The 14,331-nt window shown below is 40.4% G+C and overlaps 1 protein-coding gene across 2 annotated transcripts in view; it reads right to left on the bottom strand.

Annotated features, from left to right (window-relative positions):
- fat3a (FAT atypical cadherin 3a) overlaps window positions 1-14,331 on the bottom strand; it is a 113,630-nt gene that overhangs the window by 35,020 nt on the left and 64,279 nt on the right. The window contains exons 12-17 of one of the 2 annotated variants that reach the window (XM_041940276.1): window positions 10,995-11,191; window positions 10,591-10,744; window positions 10,264-10,497; window positions 9,384-9,776; window positions 3,365-3,579; window positions 1,250-1,387 (exon numbers count right to left, since the gene is read on the bottom strand). In XM_041940276.1, coding sequence (XP_041796210.1) covers window positions 1,250-1,387; window positions 3,365-3,579; window positions 9,384-9,776; window positions 10,264-10,497; window positions 10,591-10,744; window positions 10,995-11,191 — 1,331 coding nt within the window. The remainder of the gene's footprint in view (window positions 1-1,249; window positions 1,388-3,364; window positions 3,580-9,383; window positions 9,777-10,263; window positions 10,498-10,590; window positions 10,745-10,994; window positions 11,192-14,331) is intronic. The other variant, XM_041940277.1, reaches the window with a different exon arrangement.

The following is a 14,331-nucleotide window of genomic DNA, read 5'->3' as shown; positions in this document are numbered from 1 at the left end:
AGTAGCTTTAATAGTGGGGGCCACACGATATTTTCTCTTTGATCCTCACAATTTTGGAATCCAGTCGCGGGCCAGATTGGACGGCTCGGCGGGCCGAATTTGGCCCGCAGACCACCAGTTGATGATAATTGATGTAAGATATTAAAGCTTAGTTTGCTGCAGGGTGAAACATTTAATGCTAAAATTATAATTCATTGACTGCTGCAACTATTTCCATATAACTTTAAAGAGGTTTAGGTTGATAAAATGTACATATTCTACAAGCTACAAGCCTAATAAATGACCTGAACTCACTTTAAACCCCTTGTTCCATTTTCATTAGTAAGGTGTAATGTGCAAAACTTCAGGAAGACAGTCAGCTTTGAACATTGATTCCACCCTAGAATCCCAATTGTCACTAGCTGTAGATTATATCAGCTGTAACTAACAAACATTAATGCTGTGAGAAACGTGAAGTGAAACTCTGTAGTTAAAGTGCCCTCTGCAAGCCAGTGTCTGTACTGGACCATAGAGACACATGTACGTTTGATATTTTACTATACATCAACATTTATGCCATAAAGATGAATTTGTCCACACAATCAAGTATTTTTGCAGTTCATCAATAGAGCAGTGAGTCATCACTACTTAAACAGCTCATTGCCTCATTTCAATTTCAGAAGTCTTAATCTCCCATGAGAATTTTCATATGATAAAAGCCATAGCCAAAAAATGTAAACTGATCAACGTAAAAATTGTCTTGAATTCAGATCTCCAGTGTTTGGAATAAGTATGCTGGTTCGTGAAAAATAAACTATGCTTTTAATTACATTTAACAGACATGTTTAGGATGGCTGTGGCTCATGAGGTAGAGTGGTTCGTTCACTAAGCAGGCCAGTGGTTCAATCCGGCTCCTCCAGTCTGCATGGGTTAGGGTTAGTGTCAGTGTCCTTTGGCAAGATACTGAACCCCAAATTGCTCGAGATAGCTGTGTGAGTGCATGGGGGACTGTGATATGTGCTGTAAAATGCTTTGAGTGGTCGGTAGAAGAGAAAAACGCTTTATTAATGCAGAGCATTTACTATATTTCTTTATATGTAACACTAATAGTAGGCTATATAGCTCCTGCTCTTCCATTTACATGTACGTGAAGCCTCTCATGCCAAGCTGTACTACACTGCTGCACTCAAGTGTGACTGTGAGGTAGCGATACTTTTCTATAGGTATTTGTAGGCTAAACAGTAGTGTGCATATGTGTGTCGGTCCTCACTGTCTCCCGGTCCAGTTGCTTGTTGACCTTGATGACTCCACGGAGTGGGTCAATAAAAAATTGGTTGCCTCGGTCTCCACTGATAATGGAGTAGAGGATGGCTCCATTCAGCTGACTGTCAACATCCTCAGCTACCAGCTGCAAACACACACAGAGAGGGAAGGTGAATGCTTCAATTTCCACATTTTGCTCATTTTGACCATGCCATATACCTTACTAAAAACATGTTTTATAAATGCATATTGGATGAACCTTGAGGTAATTTCTTCAAATTTGGCACAAACATTCACTTGGACTCAATGATGAACTGATTAGAATATTCACACAAATGTCTCAGGATAAAATGATGAATTGATGACCTTTTAAATCCTAAAGGTCAAAGGTCAACTTCACTGTGACATCATAATGTTCTGCAAAAACTCTTTTTTGTTAAATATTCATTACCATAACTCAGGAATATTGTGACCATATTTCATTTTTGGTCAGAAACTGAATTGGTGACACTCATCTTGGGTGTCCACCTGAAACTGTGCTGACTGTATAGATCTTCTGTGCTGCTGGGTTGAAGCACCATCTATCTTTGAAGCATTGTAGTCCACCACAAGGTCAATGGTTTTCCTGATAATGAGTGTCAGGTGATTGTTGTTGCACCATGTGATGAAGCTCTCTATCAGTCCCCTGTACTCTACAAAAACAGTCTCAAAGTGAAGACAGCATGTCTCTAACTGGAAACTATGAACTGGAATCATACATAAATATAGTGATGACTTCCACATTGTAAAAAATGCACTTAATACCTTATATTAAATTCCATCAGAGCCATCACTACATACAGTAGTAATTGTACGAGTCTGGACAGACATGGATGTAAAATGCAATTTGACTGGGTGGCGGAGGCATACAGCCGTGAGGCGGTAATTCCAGTTCATCAATATATTACCAGTTCCTTATAAGATGTATAAATATGAGCCTTCTGTGTTCCCATTGTTTCTTCTTCACCACAACATTCTGGTACAATGCATGTATTACGCATACATCTGTCCACCTCATGCTCCCTTTAGCCCTCACTTGTGAACAAACTTCAACTGCTTCACTTGGGGCAATAACCCCCATATTATCCTGCAGTACCTGCCATGCAGCCACTGGATGCAATTATCGTGGGAACATAATGAAAACCAATTTGCAGGAAGTTGAAACATGTTCAAGATAAGTTATTCATCCCAGTTAACAGTGAGTCACCTTCATTCATTTGACAGTTCTACATTATCATCGTGTAGTAAGAGCAAATCGATTGTGTGTGCAAAGTGTGCAATACCATACAAGGACACAATATGACACAAATTGAAGGAGGTATGTCTTGAGTGTTGAGAAAATACATCCAAAATAGGTAACACTTTCGATGAAGACCACATCTACAGTGTGTTATCGAGGCATTCATAATGAATTACAATAGATTCATAATGGTTTATAACTACACTCATAGACACACATAATGGTTTCTGGTGCACTATATCAACAGTCATGAAACATTATAAATGTGACTTACAATGAGTTGTAACTTCAAGTGTCTTATGCTCTATGCGTTTGCCTTAATTATTGATAAACTATAGGCTGACTGATGGAGCTTTTGTGATGGGAGTCATGATTACCTGTGCACACTTAAACACATCTCAGCAATCAACTGTAGTGAGACTCATAATTTGCTGTAATAGTTCATGTACTTTTAAAATTATCATTGTCTGTGTCATCATTCCCAGCATTGTCTCTTCAACGCAATGCTGAATTGTTAATGTAAAATGGACCAAAAGTTTACATGAAATGTTTAACTTTTGTAGTGGTAACTCACAGTGGGTGTGATTAGTATCATTAAAGACTCCACTTAACATTTCTGGTAAAAGGACAAAAGTGTAATGCCATACACTGGTAAGAGTAAGTGGCAATTAACAATCCTAGCAAACTGCTCTAACTTGTACATTTAGTTATGTTAAGTTCAGTCTAGATTTGTCAGGAGGCAAAAATGAAGGCAATGAGTTAGCTGTAAAGATATCTTGTTCAGTACCACTTGCATTCTCAGGCCTCACATGCATGCAGTGAAAAACTCTGACCAGAACCTACCTGGACGACAGACTCTCCAATAGTGGCGTCCTCAGACACTACTGCAGCGTAGAGGTCACAACTAAACATGGGTGCGTTGTCATTGACATCTGTCAGGTTTATGTTCACTGTAGTAACGGCACTCAGTGGTGGTGTGCCACCATCACGGGCCTCCACCGTCAGGAAGTAGTCCCTGCAGGTCTCATAGTCCAGAGACTGGGCAATTAAAATAGCACCTGAGGAAGGTGAAGAAGGAAAAAGAACAGAAATATGCATTTTTTAAAAAAAGAAAAGAACAGAAATATGCTTTTTTTTAAAAAAAACAGAACAGAAATTCGCATTTGAATTAATGCAAAGCATAGAATGAAATCAAACTGTCATATGGGGGAGAAAAGAATGATGATATACATCAAATGGATGTTTGTGGCTAGATAAAGGAGTTAAAGGCCTGGTGATCATCTTTATTTTTATTCCTGTCAACAAAGTTCATGAAGCGCCAAAGAGAGCCAACAAAGAGCCAAACCAACAAAGAAATGATCTACCAACAAGTTATGTGAGTATCTAGAGCCTTATCTTCTTCCTATATGCCACAGAGCTCCATCGTTACCTAAAAACTATTAAAAACACGTCAGTGAGCCACACTGTTGTTCTGGGTGACATGTTCCTTCATTACAATGAACACACACAGTTTCATAGTTTAGCTCACTGAGAAGTGAAAAGGAATGAGGGTGAATAATAATAATACGACTTTTCTTCATCCAGAAGCAACCATCACACCTCAATTTTCCTCCCTAACCACTGTAGTCATGTATGTAATCACAGATTTCTTTCTGTAACCGATCATTCTTTTACAAGCAATATCAGACTCCTGGTATCCAATATTTCCTAAAAGATATTTTTGGTAAGAGCATACTGCTTTATATATTTCTATCTCAGCATAGTTTGTCTCCATCCTCAAGATGAATTCATGGACTCTTTCAGATTATTTTTGGCTTGGTTCTTCTTGTTATTTATTTATTTTTGTTTCCAAATCAGAATCACTGCAGCAGCCCACCATGTTGTTGTCCTGAGCGGGGTCAAATCAGTGTAATTAAGGTTCTATGAATAAAAACGTTTTGTTTCATAGCTCATTTTGAATTGTTGGTACCCCTCGGTTAATGAAAGAAAAACCCACAGTGGTCACAGAAAAAATTTGAATCTGACAAAAGTAACAATAAATAAAAATTCTATGAAAATTAACCAATGAAACTCATTGCTTTTGAACTGTGGTTCAACAGAATTATTAAAAAAAATAATAAACTCATGAAACAGGCCTGGACAAAAATGCTTCCGCTGCTGAAAATAGTTCCCAACCAATGCACTATTTACCCTTGTTGAGTAATGTTTGCTTAAAGCTACACTGGCTCACTGTTTTGAGAAATTCATGAGCCTTTTTTAAAGCCAAAAGTACATATTTGTGTTTTTTAAAGATCTACATCATCAGTAGAAAACAATGGACTTGGGGCTGTGAGTCACAAACAGGTTAGGGAAGTCAGAAAGTACAGCGAGCTGGACTAACATATCAGCAGCTACAACTATAATAGTTTAATTTGGAGAATTTATGATTTGAGGATATGACCTGTACGCAGTTTAGCCAACTCAAAAAAGAAGAGTTAATCACAAATACAAAATGACACACATTGCAAGAAGTTGAGTTGGAAAAAGTAAGTAGCTGTTGTGACCCATTTGGGGGTGCCAAAGCTACAAACTCAAACAACTGAACTAAACTCTCAAACAGCCACAGAGGCAGATTGCTAAGATGTAACAACTGAAGTGTTTGTTTATGATGTGTTTTAGCATAACTGGAGCTGAGAATGAACTTCAGGGTGGGCAAAGGCCAAAATAACAAACAAACAAAACTAGCTGGGGAGGTATAATGAGTGCAATCCACTAAAAACAAACTCCTGCAGAACAACAGCCAGCCAGAGATCCGACAAAAGGATGCACAGCTTTGCACAGTAACACATGTGGCTAGTTGGAAGGAGAGGGGAGCCATTTTGGTTCCTTATTTAACAGGATGTCATTCAGAGCAGAGAGAGCCATTCACTATTGGGTGCCAGTGGGTGGTGCACCACTCCCCTGCTCCTACTTGCATACACACATGCTCATAACTGACACACATCATGCATACTTTTGCAGTGAAACACACTAACACACCTAAATATGATTGCGGTCACAACAGTAATCCAAATTGTGAAGCTGAGCTAGCCGATGAAGATAAAGTTCACAGTGTTAGGACGAGTAAAGTGGTTTATTGAGCTAAACCAGTGAGACTGTGGATGTTAGTGATGATTATCAAGTGAACTGTGTTCCAAAGAGCAAAAGTCTTATCCATTGTTTACTTTCATGTTCCCTGTAACCAAACACAGCTCAGGGGTCTTTTGGTGTTTTTCAGGATGTGTTCCCAATTTGGCTGTCATTAATGCAACTTTGACTAGTCTCTTGAAGAAAGAATTTAGTCCAGATCAAACATCAATTTGTATAGTTCATAGCAAAATTGCTCTTGCTGTGGATGTGTGCAATGGATGGTTGGAGCAAGGGAACAGTAGTAAGTTATTTCACAAAAGTATACGAATATCAACATGAATATTTGACTATTGATGTCTATTTAGCCATTAGTGACAAGACCCATTAGCAGGACAAAATCAGAACACGTTGTTTTTTTATTTTTAACTTTCGTGGCCACGTTCCAGCAAGCCAATGCTCTGATCGAGTCTTTTCCTGCAGCTGTACAACACTGAGGTCAAGCACTTTTCAGTCAAAAACAATGTAGTAGCTGATCCTCTTTCCAGAGGCTGAGAGAATTCCAGGTTAAAGGATAACTTTCGTTTTTTACAACCTTGACCTTATTTCTAGCATTAAATACGACCATTTACTCACCCAGACAACTTTGGTGGCATTTGGAGTCATTTTGAAGAAATTAGCCCCAGAGGAGCGGCGCGTATATCCGTATAATGTGAGTACTCGGGGCATCCGTGCGTAGCCTCTATATAACGCATAATCTTCTTCGCTCATATTCCAATATTTTGTTATGATATGCTGGTGCTATTCCCCTCTGAGCCGGCGGTCGGCTAGTTTAGCTGTAGTTTGGCACAGCTATGGTTCGTTATTGCGTATTCGTAGCCGACCGCCGCAGAGTCAGCCGTGTTATGGCTGGCTGCTTCAGTAATGACATCATGACAGACACAAGCTCAATAGGCTGTTGGAATGAGAAGAGGACCAGACCAAACTGTCCCAGCAATGCTAAATTCTGACCCTTTCTTTACTGTACTCTGCTGTTCTGTCCACATCAGCCTACTGTAATGTTGCAATACTGCTCTCCCTTATGACAGCACTGTAGTGCCAGCACTCCACGGCACATCCAAGTTAGAATTTGTGTGTGACTGTGAAAAATTGTTTGGCCGCAGCAGTGCAACTTATGCTGAGTTCAGAAATACTGGTTGGCAAAATAAACACTTTTGCTAAACACCACCATTTCATACACTTTGCTAGTGGCAGCTTATCTGTTGCTGATTAATGCTACTTCTGTGAGTAACTTGATTACAGGCCAGAATGAAACTTGTCTCTTGCACTTGTGTTCCCTACAAACCAAGAGTCAAAGATCTTTTGTGAGAGAGGAACCTCCACTTGGTAACACAAATGGACAACCATGAGTGGATTAAGTGTTTCTGTCTTTCCACCAACCCATGTGAGTAACATGTCTTTTCTCAAACTGATTGCATCACATCGATTTTAGTCACATTTTCCATTTTTTTCCAGTCCAAATTTCCTAAAGCCCAAAACATGCTAACTTTGAACTTGGATCAAATGTCTTGTGAAAAATAAGGTGTGTCCAGTTTAGTAGCTACAGCTGTTATTTTAGGTGTCAGATGCATATTTAACATTAGGGTAAATATACCGTAATGACTGGATCGGTATGAGAAGATTTCCAATATTAAAGGATTCAGGATAAGGACCAAAAGTTTGAGAAATATTAAACATGGTATAAAGATAAGAAGACAATGTCTATGTGATCACTCATTTTAAATGTGGATATATTGCACAGCTGCTGGCGTTAACCTGCGTTTACTTCATCAGAAATGTCGCAGTCATAAAATATAGATTTGATCAGCAGCCAGCAGCTTTATAGTATTTATGACCAAATCTCTTTCTATTTTTACTTATTCCGCTGTTTGACAACAGAAAAAGAAAAACATGTCAACTCTTTGGCTGGAATCTGACTGCATTAATACACAGTATAGGTGACCAGAGAGAGCAGGAGGAACAGATGTAACCAGATGTGTCTGCGAGCATAGTTGGGATTGTGTGGCTGTTAAGTTAAGACAACCTTCTCTCTTCTCTGAATTTCTCTGTTTTCATCTTAAGTGTGGATACAGCTGCTCACACAGCTGTTATCATTAATCTGTATTTATGTTGATTTTGTCAGATGACATTAAATCAGGATTTGACTACCACAGCAGCAGCAGTCTGGATGACATTTGAACAGTGATTAACTCACTAACTGAATTGTCTGACAACAGGAAGAAAAAAATGTGTTAAATGAGAACAACTAAATTAAAACATGGAGGTGATTGCAGAGGAAGTGACAGAACTGAGTTGTAATGGCCTGATACTGAGCACCAGGCTGTCTCTGTAGCCTTTTCCAGACTTAAGATACAAGGCCTCTGAAGCTGTGGTAAGACACACTGGCACACCTCAAGGAACTGTCCCGGCACCATCCCTTTTCACAATTTACACCTCAGACTTCCGCTTTTACTCGGGTTCCTGCCACCTTCAAAAGTTTTCCTGACTCTCCCATGCTGGATACACCAAATATGATAAGGAGAATAAGGAAGGAGAGGAAGTGGAGACCGTGGATTCATACAGTACGTGTACTTGCGGTTGAACTGGACTCACAACACTGATGTCCTCTACAGGAAGGGACAGAGCAGGGGGTAAGTAATTGTGTCAGGATGGCCTTGGCCATATTAAAATATTCAACACATACATCACACTAACCTCTGTCTAGCTACATTTGCCACAGCTTTAATTTCGCTTAATATTATTTCACATTTGAAAGCAGAGAGCTGCGAAGCTGGCTGGAGCTTGAGGTTCAGCTCTGAGAGATACTTGATAGTGTCCAACATAAAGGCTAAATCACATGGACACTTACTATCAATGAGTTTCCATTTCAGGTTCTTCCCTCCATCTCTATGAATTATTCCAGACAAACTGACACATTGGAACAGCAGCAACAAGGCACTCCTTTGCCAATTCTCATTCTGAATGAGGTTTCAGCTTCTTAGCTATCAGCTCACTCACCAGAAAACTTGCCTTCATAACACTGTCTCTATCAGAATGTGGTCTTGTGAGAGCTGCTTGTTGGGCATCCAAAATCCACCGAAGAGTGTTAACTTTATCCAAGGCACTTGTCCTTGCAGCTAATCCAGTTTAGCATGTTTTGAGCTGTAATGATGTTAGATTAGCCTTTTCATCACTACGGCGCATCCTGTCAAAGAGGTTGATATCCTCATTCCTCTGTTAAACTTTCCTTATGCCTGCCTGCTCGGACCCCCACAAATCACCTCACAGGAAGAAGGTCTTGGTTTCACTTCCCAGCTGGGACAGGGCAGTTTCTGTGTGGAGTTTGCATGTTCTGCCTATGCCTCTGGTTTCTTTTTACATATTGTATTTCTATAATATATTTTCATATTTTGTTGTTTTTCATTTTAAAAATGTATTTTTTGTTTTCTACTTACTGCGTTTATTGTAACGCAATGCCAAGGCAAATTTGTTGTATGTGAAAACCTACTTGGAAATAAACTTATTCTGATTCTATCTTACTTTGTTTGATTACATATTTGGCCATTTTTAGCATCAGTCCAGAGTTCAAGATCTAAGGTCAAATAAAGCTGAATGACAGTGTGATCTCAGATACTAGTTATCAGTGACCAATATACAGTAAGTGTTAACAAAATGAGGGATGACTAGGGATGTGTAGGGACGTGGTTAGCACACTCACCAGTCAGTGGGTGGATATGGAACTTCCCATGCTCATTGCCTGACCGGATACTGTAAGTGATCTCAGCATTGGTCCCGATGTCCTTGCTGGCTGCATAAACTCTCAGAACCTCTGTTCCCACTCCCACATCCTCTGGCACGGTCGCCAGTTGATCACGGCGCTCAAACACAGGCGGGTTGTCATTGATGTCCAGCACAGTGATTGTGACATTGACCAACGAGGAGAGGGGCAGTGGTGAACCCAAGTCAGACGCATGGACTGTTATCTGATAAGTTGGCTGGACCTCACGGTCAAGAATGCGTTCCAAGACCACGATGCCTGAGGACTTATCGATCGAGAAGGACCCTCCTGCAGAGTCAGCCAGGGAGTAGATCACCATACGGCCCGGACCTGCTGCAGAGCCAAAACAGGAGTGTCAGGTATACATAGAGGTATGATCAGTATGATCCCATGAAAGTGCTTGCTGGATCGTCTAACCATGTCTCTCAATGATGACTACTTCTGACAATTTTTGTTTGTTTTTGATATGAACAACCGAGTGTAACACCATGAATAATTATGTAATAATTCAAGGACAGACTGTGTGGGCAGTTGTCCCCTTTAGTAAATTGAATTCAGTCAAGACCACAAAGACACATTAAAGACACAAAGTTTTTGGGCAGACATCAGGGAGGAGTGTGCCAGGAGGAGACTCTGGGTGGGGGAGTGTAAGTGAAAGTATTTTATTCATATTTTGTATTTCATTAAAATTTTACTCAGTGAAGACTTTCTTATTTATAAAATATAGCATGTACAGTAGAATCTGAAGCACTGCTTGCAGTAGTGGTAGCACCAGCCGTAGTACCAGTAATACTAGTAGTTATTAGTTAGTGAGTATCACCTTCATCAGGGTCTATGGCTTGGATGCGGGTAAGCAGGGCTTTGGTGGCAGTGTCTTCGTAGACACTGGCGGTGTACTGTGACAGAGTGAAGATGGGTGGGTTGTCATTCACATCAGTCACTACCAGCTGTATGTCAGCACGGCACCACCGCCCACCACCATCAGTTGCCTGTGCAACCAGCCGGTAACTAGGTGTCATCTCACGGTCCAGAATCACAGATGACTTGACCTCACCTAGGAAGGTTAGAAACAACATTTAAGAGACGGAACCATAAAGGGGCAAGAGAGTGTCTCACGCAAGTATCAACAGGATACACTAAGTCATACCAGTGTCCGGGTCCATAACAAAGTCCTGGGAACCAGGACCATGTAAGGAGTACTGGATCCATGCACTGATGCCCACATCTGCATCTGTAGCTCTAACCCGCAAGAGCACACTGTTGACTGGGAGATTCTCTGGAATGGAGGCAGTATACACAGCCTGCAGACACAAATATATATATACACACACAGACACACAGCAAACAGATAAAGAGACTGAGTCACTGGAATGAAATTACATTATGGAAGGTTGGTGAACCTTTCATTTGGTTATTTTTACAGCTAGCTAGTAAATAGATGTGGTAGGCCTACAGTGTATTTAAAACAAACAGCCATTTTCCACTGTCTTTTCCTGTCACTGTGGTTGCATCTGCCCTTTAAAAAGAGCAACACGCAGTTTCATTCCTCACCTGGTCACAGATGGGGCTGTTGTCATTGGTATCTATTACTGTCACCTCAACTGTTGCTTGGGAAACAAAGAGTCCATCACTGGCAGTGACATTGATGATGTATAGGTTGCGTTCCTCCCTGTCCAGTGGCCACTTCACATACATCTTCCATTCACCCTGCACTAGACCCAATGCAAATACACCTCGATGGTTCCCCCCTAGACAACACACAGACAGAGAGAGAGAGAGGTCTAGTAAGACACAGGATCAGTAAAGAAGATTTAAGACATGTAAGCCAAGATCAGGTTTGTTACAGAGTTTGCCAAAAAATGCAGTAAAGTAGTACATGCAATGTTACATGTACAACACATACTATTTGTAACAAATAGTGATTTAAATGTCACCCCATAAGACCGTCATCACTTGGTGTAAGAATTTTACACATGCAAAACTGTAAATAATTGTAAAGTGTTATGTCTGTGTTCAAAGAAGAGATTCTCATTTGTTTGCAGAGGTGGGATGAAATGGTTTGCTACACAAAACCGTCTGGGAAGTTGTTCATGGAAACTGTTTGGAAAAGATAAGATAAGATAAAACTCACACCAGGGAAATTAAATTGTTACAGACAGCAAAGACTAAAGAGAAATATAGATCAAAAAGAAAATAAAAAGGACACAGAATACAAAATCAACAATATATATGTACATTATGTATAAAAGTAAAAGAATACTATTGCCATATGGTTCGACCACAAGCACATAACTTGGCTCATATGATCTTGTCTGATCTCTGTGATCTGTCATAGAATTTCTCGTTATCATCCTCAACTCTATTTTAATCCTTGTATTGCTGCCTATTGGGAAAATGAATTAAATAAATGAATAAATTAATTAATCAATATTTAATACTTAATAAATAAATTCTGCAGATTCCCTTATTCTTTTCAGATTTCCTTCTGGCCCACAGATGCAAGGCCACCTCACATCAGCATCATCCCTCTGGGTCGATCCTTTTTGTGACACCTACTTTCCATTGCCTCCTCTGTTCCATCTCTCCACGGCCACCTAATGCTTGAAAAAGCATGTATGATGTGGCTTAAAATGTGGCACCAGTTCCTATCCCCCCGGATCGCTGTCTTTTATGACAACCATTTCACTAAGCCAGAAGATGTTTACCTGTTCACAGATGCAACCTGAACCACCTGAACCTGCCCCAGGCGGCAGGCGGTTCTCAATGACTGCCTGACTTCACAACTCTTACTCTCTCCTTCACTGTCGGCGAAATGTACCCAGCCATCATAGCAGCCATTCTTTGGGGGCACGAATGGTCCAAGAAGACCATCACCATTACGTACCATACAACAACAGTTAATCAATGCTGACACACCTTCTTGTTACTCCAGACTATTTCATTCCGCTATTCCAGACAATTGCCACCAGCCTCTGTGCCTCTTTCAATTTTTCCTCAAGATTAAAACTTTCACCATGCAGGTCTACATCAACCCAATTAAGTTCTTCACAATTTATCCACGGGTGCACCATGTCCCTCCTTGTCCCACTCTCACATCAGCTCATTGATCAAAGGTCTCTACAAGGCGATCCACGCCTAAACGTTTGGCCCTCATTTAGGACCTCCTTGCTCATTGCAGCATACTCTCCACTCAATTGATCTGTCTGCATTTATAGACAAAGTCTCAAAATCCATGTTCTTACTGGCATTCTTTGGTTTGCTACGCTACTCAGAGTTCCCAGCCACTATCCTCTACTACCATCTCTCCACGCAGCAATATCTTAACATTTCCATCCATTCCTCTGACTTTTACGTACCACCTCTTATGAGAGGGCAGACATTAGAGAAGCATTGGGGGAAACAGATTGTAGAGCCGTAATATTTTCACATCTAACTGGAATTACACTCACATATAATGGACTTAAACTAATTTTCCATGTAAAAACAACAACAACAACAACACCAAAAAACCCTTTAATAACTGGACCGGAAACTCTTTCCTTTGTTTTGTGATAGAGCTAGTATGAGCTAGTTACATGCCAACTGCAGGTTTAGGGAGAGAGGACTTGCTAAGGCACGTGGAATTGTATTCACTCTCCCTTGCACTCAAAACTTTCACTTAGGACAGCTACTTGTGCATAACCACAAAACTGGAGTCTTATAACAGTTGTTAAGATAGAATATAGTGATGAATGCAAGCTGCAAAACGCAACTCCTCAGTTTATGGCTGCCTGAGACCAAAAATGGTGAAAAATGTCAATTTAATTCCCAGAAAACATGGCTTGTCAGCTTGTGAGAATGTGTCAGACATGAGAGAAAGATCTCATACTGGTGATTCCAACTTTTTCTGTCAAAGAAGGTCTGAGCTAACCTGCCACCTAAATTACAGCAAATCTCCACAGTGATGGACCCACAAAATGCAGAATAGAGTGTTTCTGTGTTGTTACTTTTGTTATTAAGGAGACTTGTCCTTATGGTGTTCCCTAGTGGTGGTCATGCGTAGAGGGAACAGCTAAAATGCCGCCAGTGATTCATTCCAGATTCCTGATGGTGAAGAACATACTCCATGTCCAAACCCTTGTAATTGGAGGAAGGAGAAGTTCAGGTATTTACCTATTGACCTAGTAACCTTGGCTATGTGTTTAGACAGCAAAACAATTGTTTGTTATTCTGGGTTGTTCCTTCAACACATTGGACTTGAAATTAAATAATTATTAGGAGTTTTAAGTGCAGATTTTCAGCTTTAGTCTGAGGGCACTGATTATTAGGTCATCAAATTCAAAGAATCTGCAACCAAGTACTTTGTGGTCCCAACTACCAACTTGTGGTCCCCTGAAAGTAGCAGAATGTCAAATGGCTATAATTAAACATGGTTCACTTGATACATCTGAAAATACCCACAAACTTAGGATGAGAGTTTCCACTTGAAGTCCACAGTCATTTTGTTTTATTTCAGATTCTGCACACGTCAAAAATAGTAGAAATAATGCCAATAAGCCAAATAAGTATGGACCCTACCTGTGGTAAAGCAACATAAAAATTACAAAACTTATAGGTTCTAAGTATGAAGTCAGTATCAATCCTTGGGTTGAGTTTTTAATCCTACTTTGTATTGACCCTCAGAGTGTGGAGATCTGTCTCCCTTCCTTTTCCCTTTTTTGTTTTCCCCTCCTCTTGTCTCTTGTCTGTCTCTCCCCTGTCCGTCTTGTTTAGTCATATCTCTGCATGGCGGGGCCAACAGCTCGGTCTAGCCTCCTCGCCAATTGAGCACAAGTGTATGTTCAACGAAGCAATCAAGACCCACCTGACTACACAGTATATAAGCCCCAGGAAATCATCCAGAATTAGT

This window comes from Chelmon rostratus, chromosome 7 (assembly GCF_017976325.1).
Source record: "Chelmon rostratus isolate fCheRos1 chromosome 7, fCheRos1.pri, whole genome shotgun sequence".
NCBI lineage: Eukaryota > Metazoa > Chordata > Actinopteri > Chaetodontiformes > Chaetodontidae > Chelmon > Chelmon rostratus.
The sequence above is the reverse complement of the archived record's forward strand: the minus strand, read 5'-3'. Positions and strand labels throughout refer to the sequence as shown.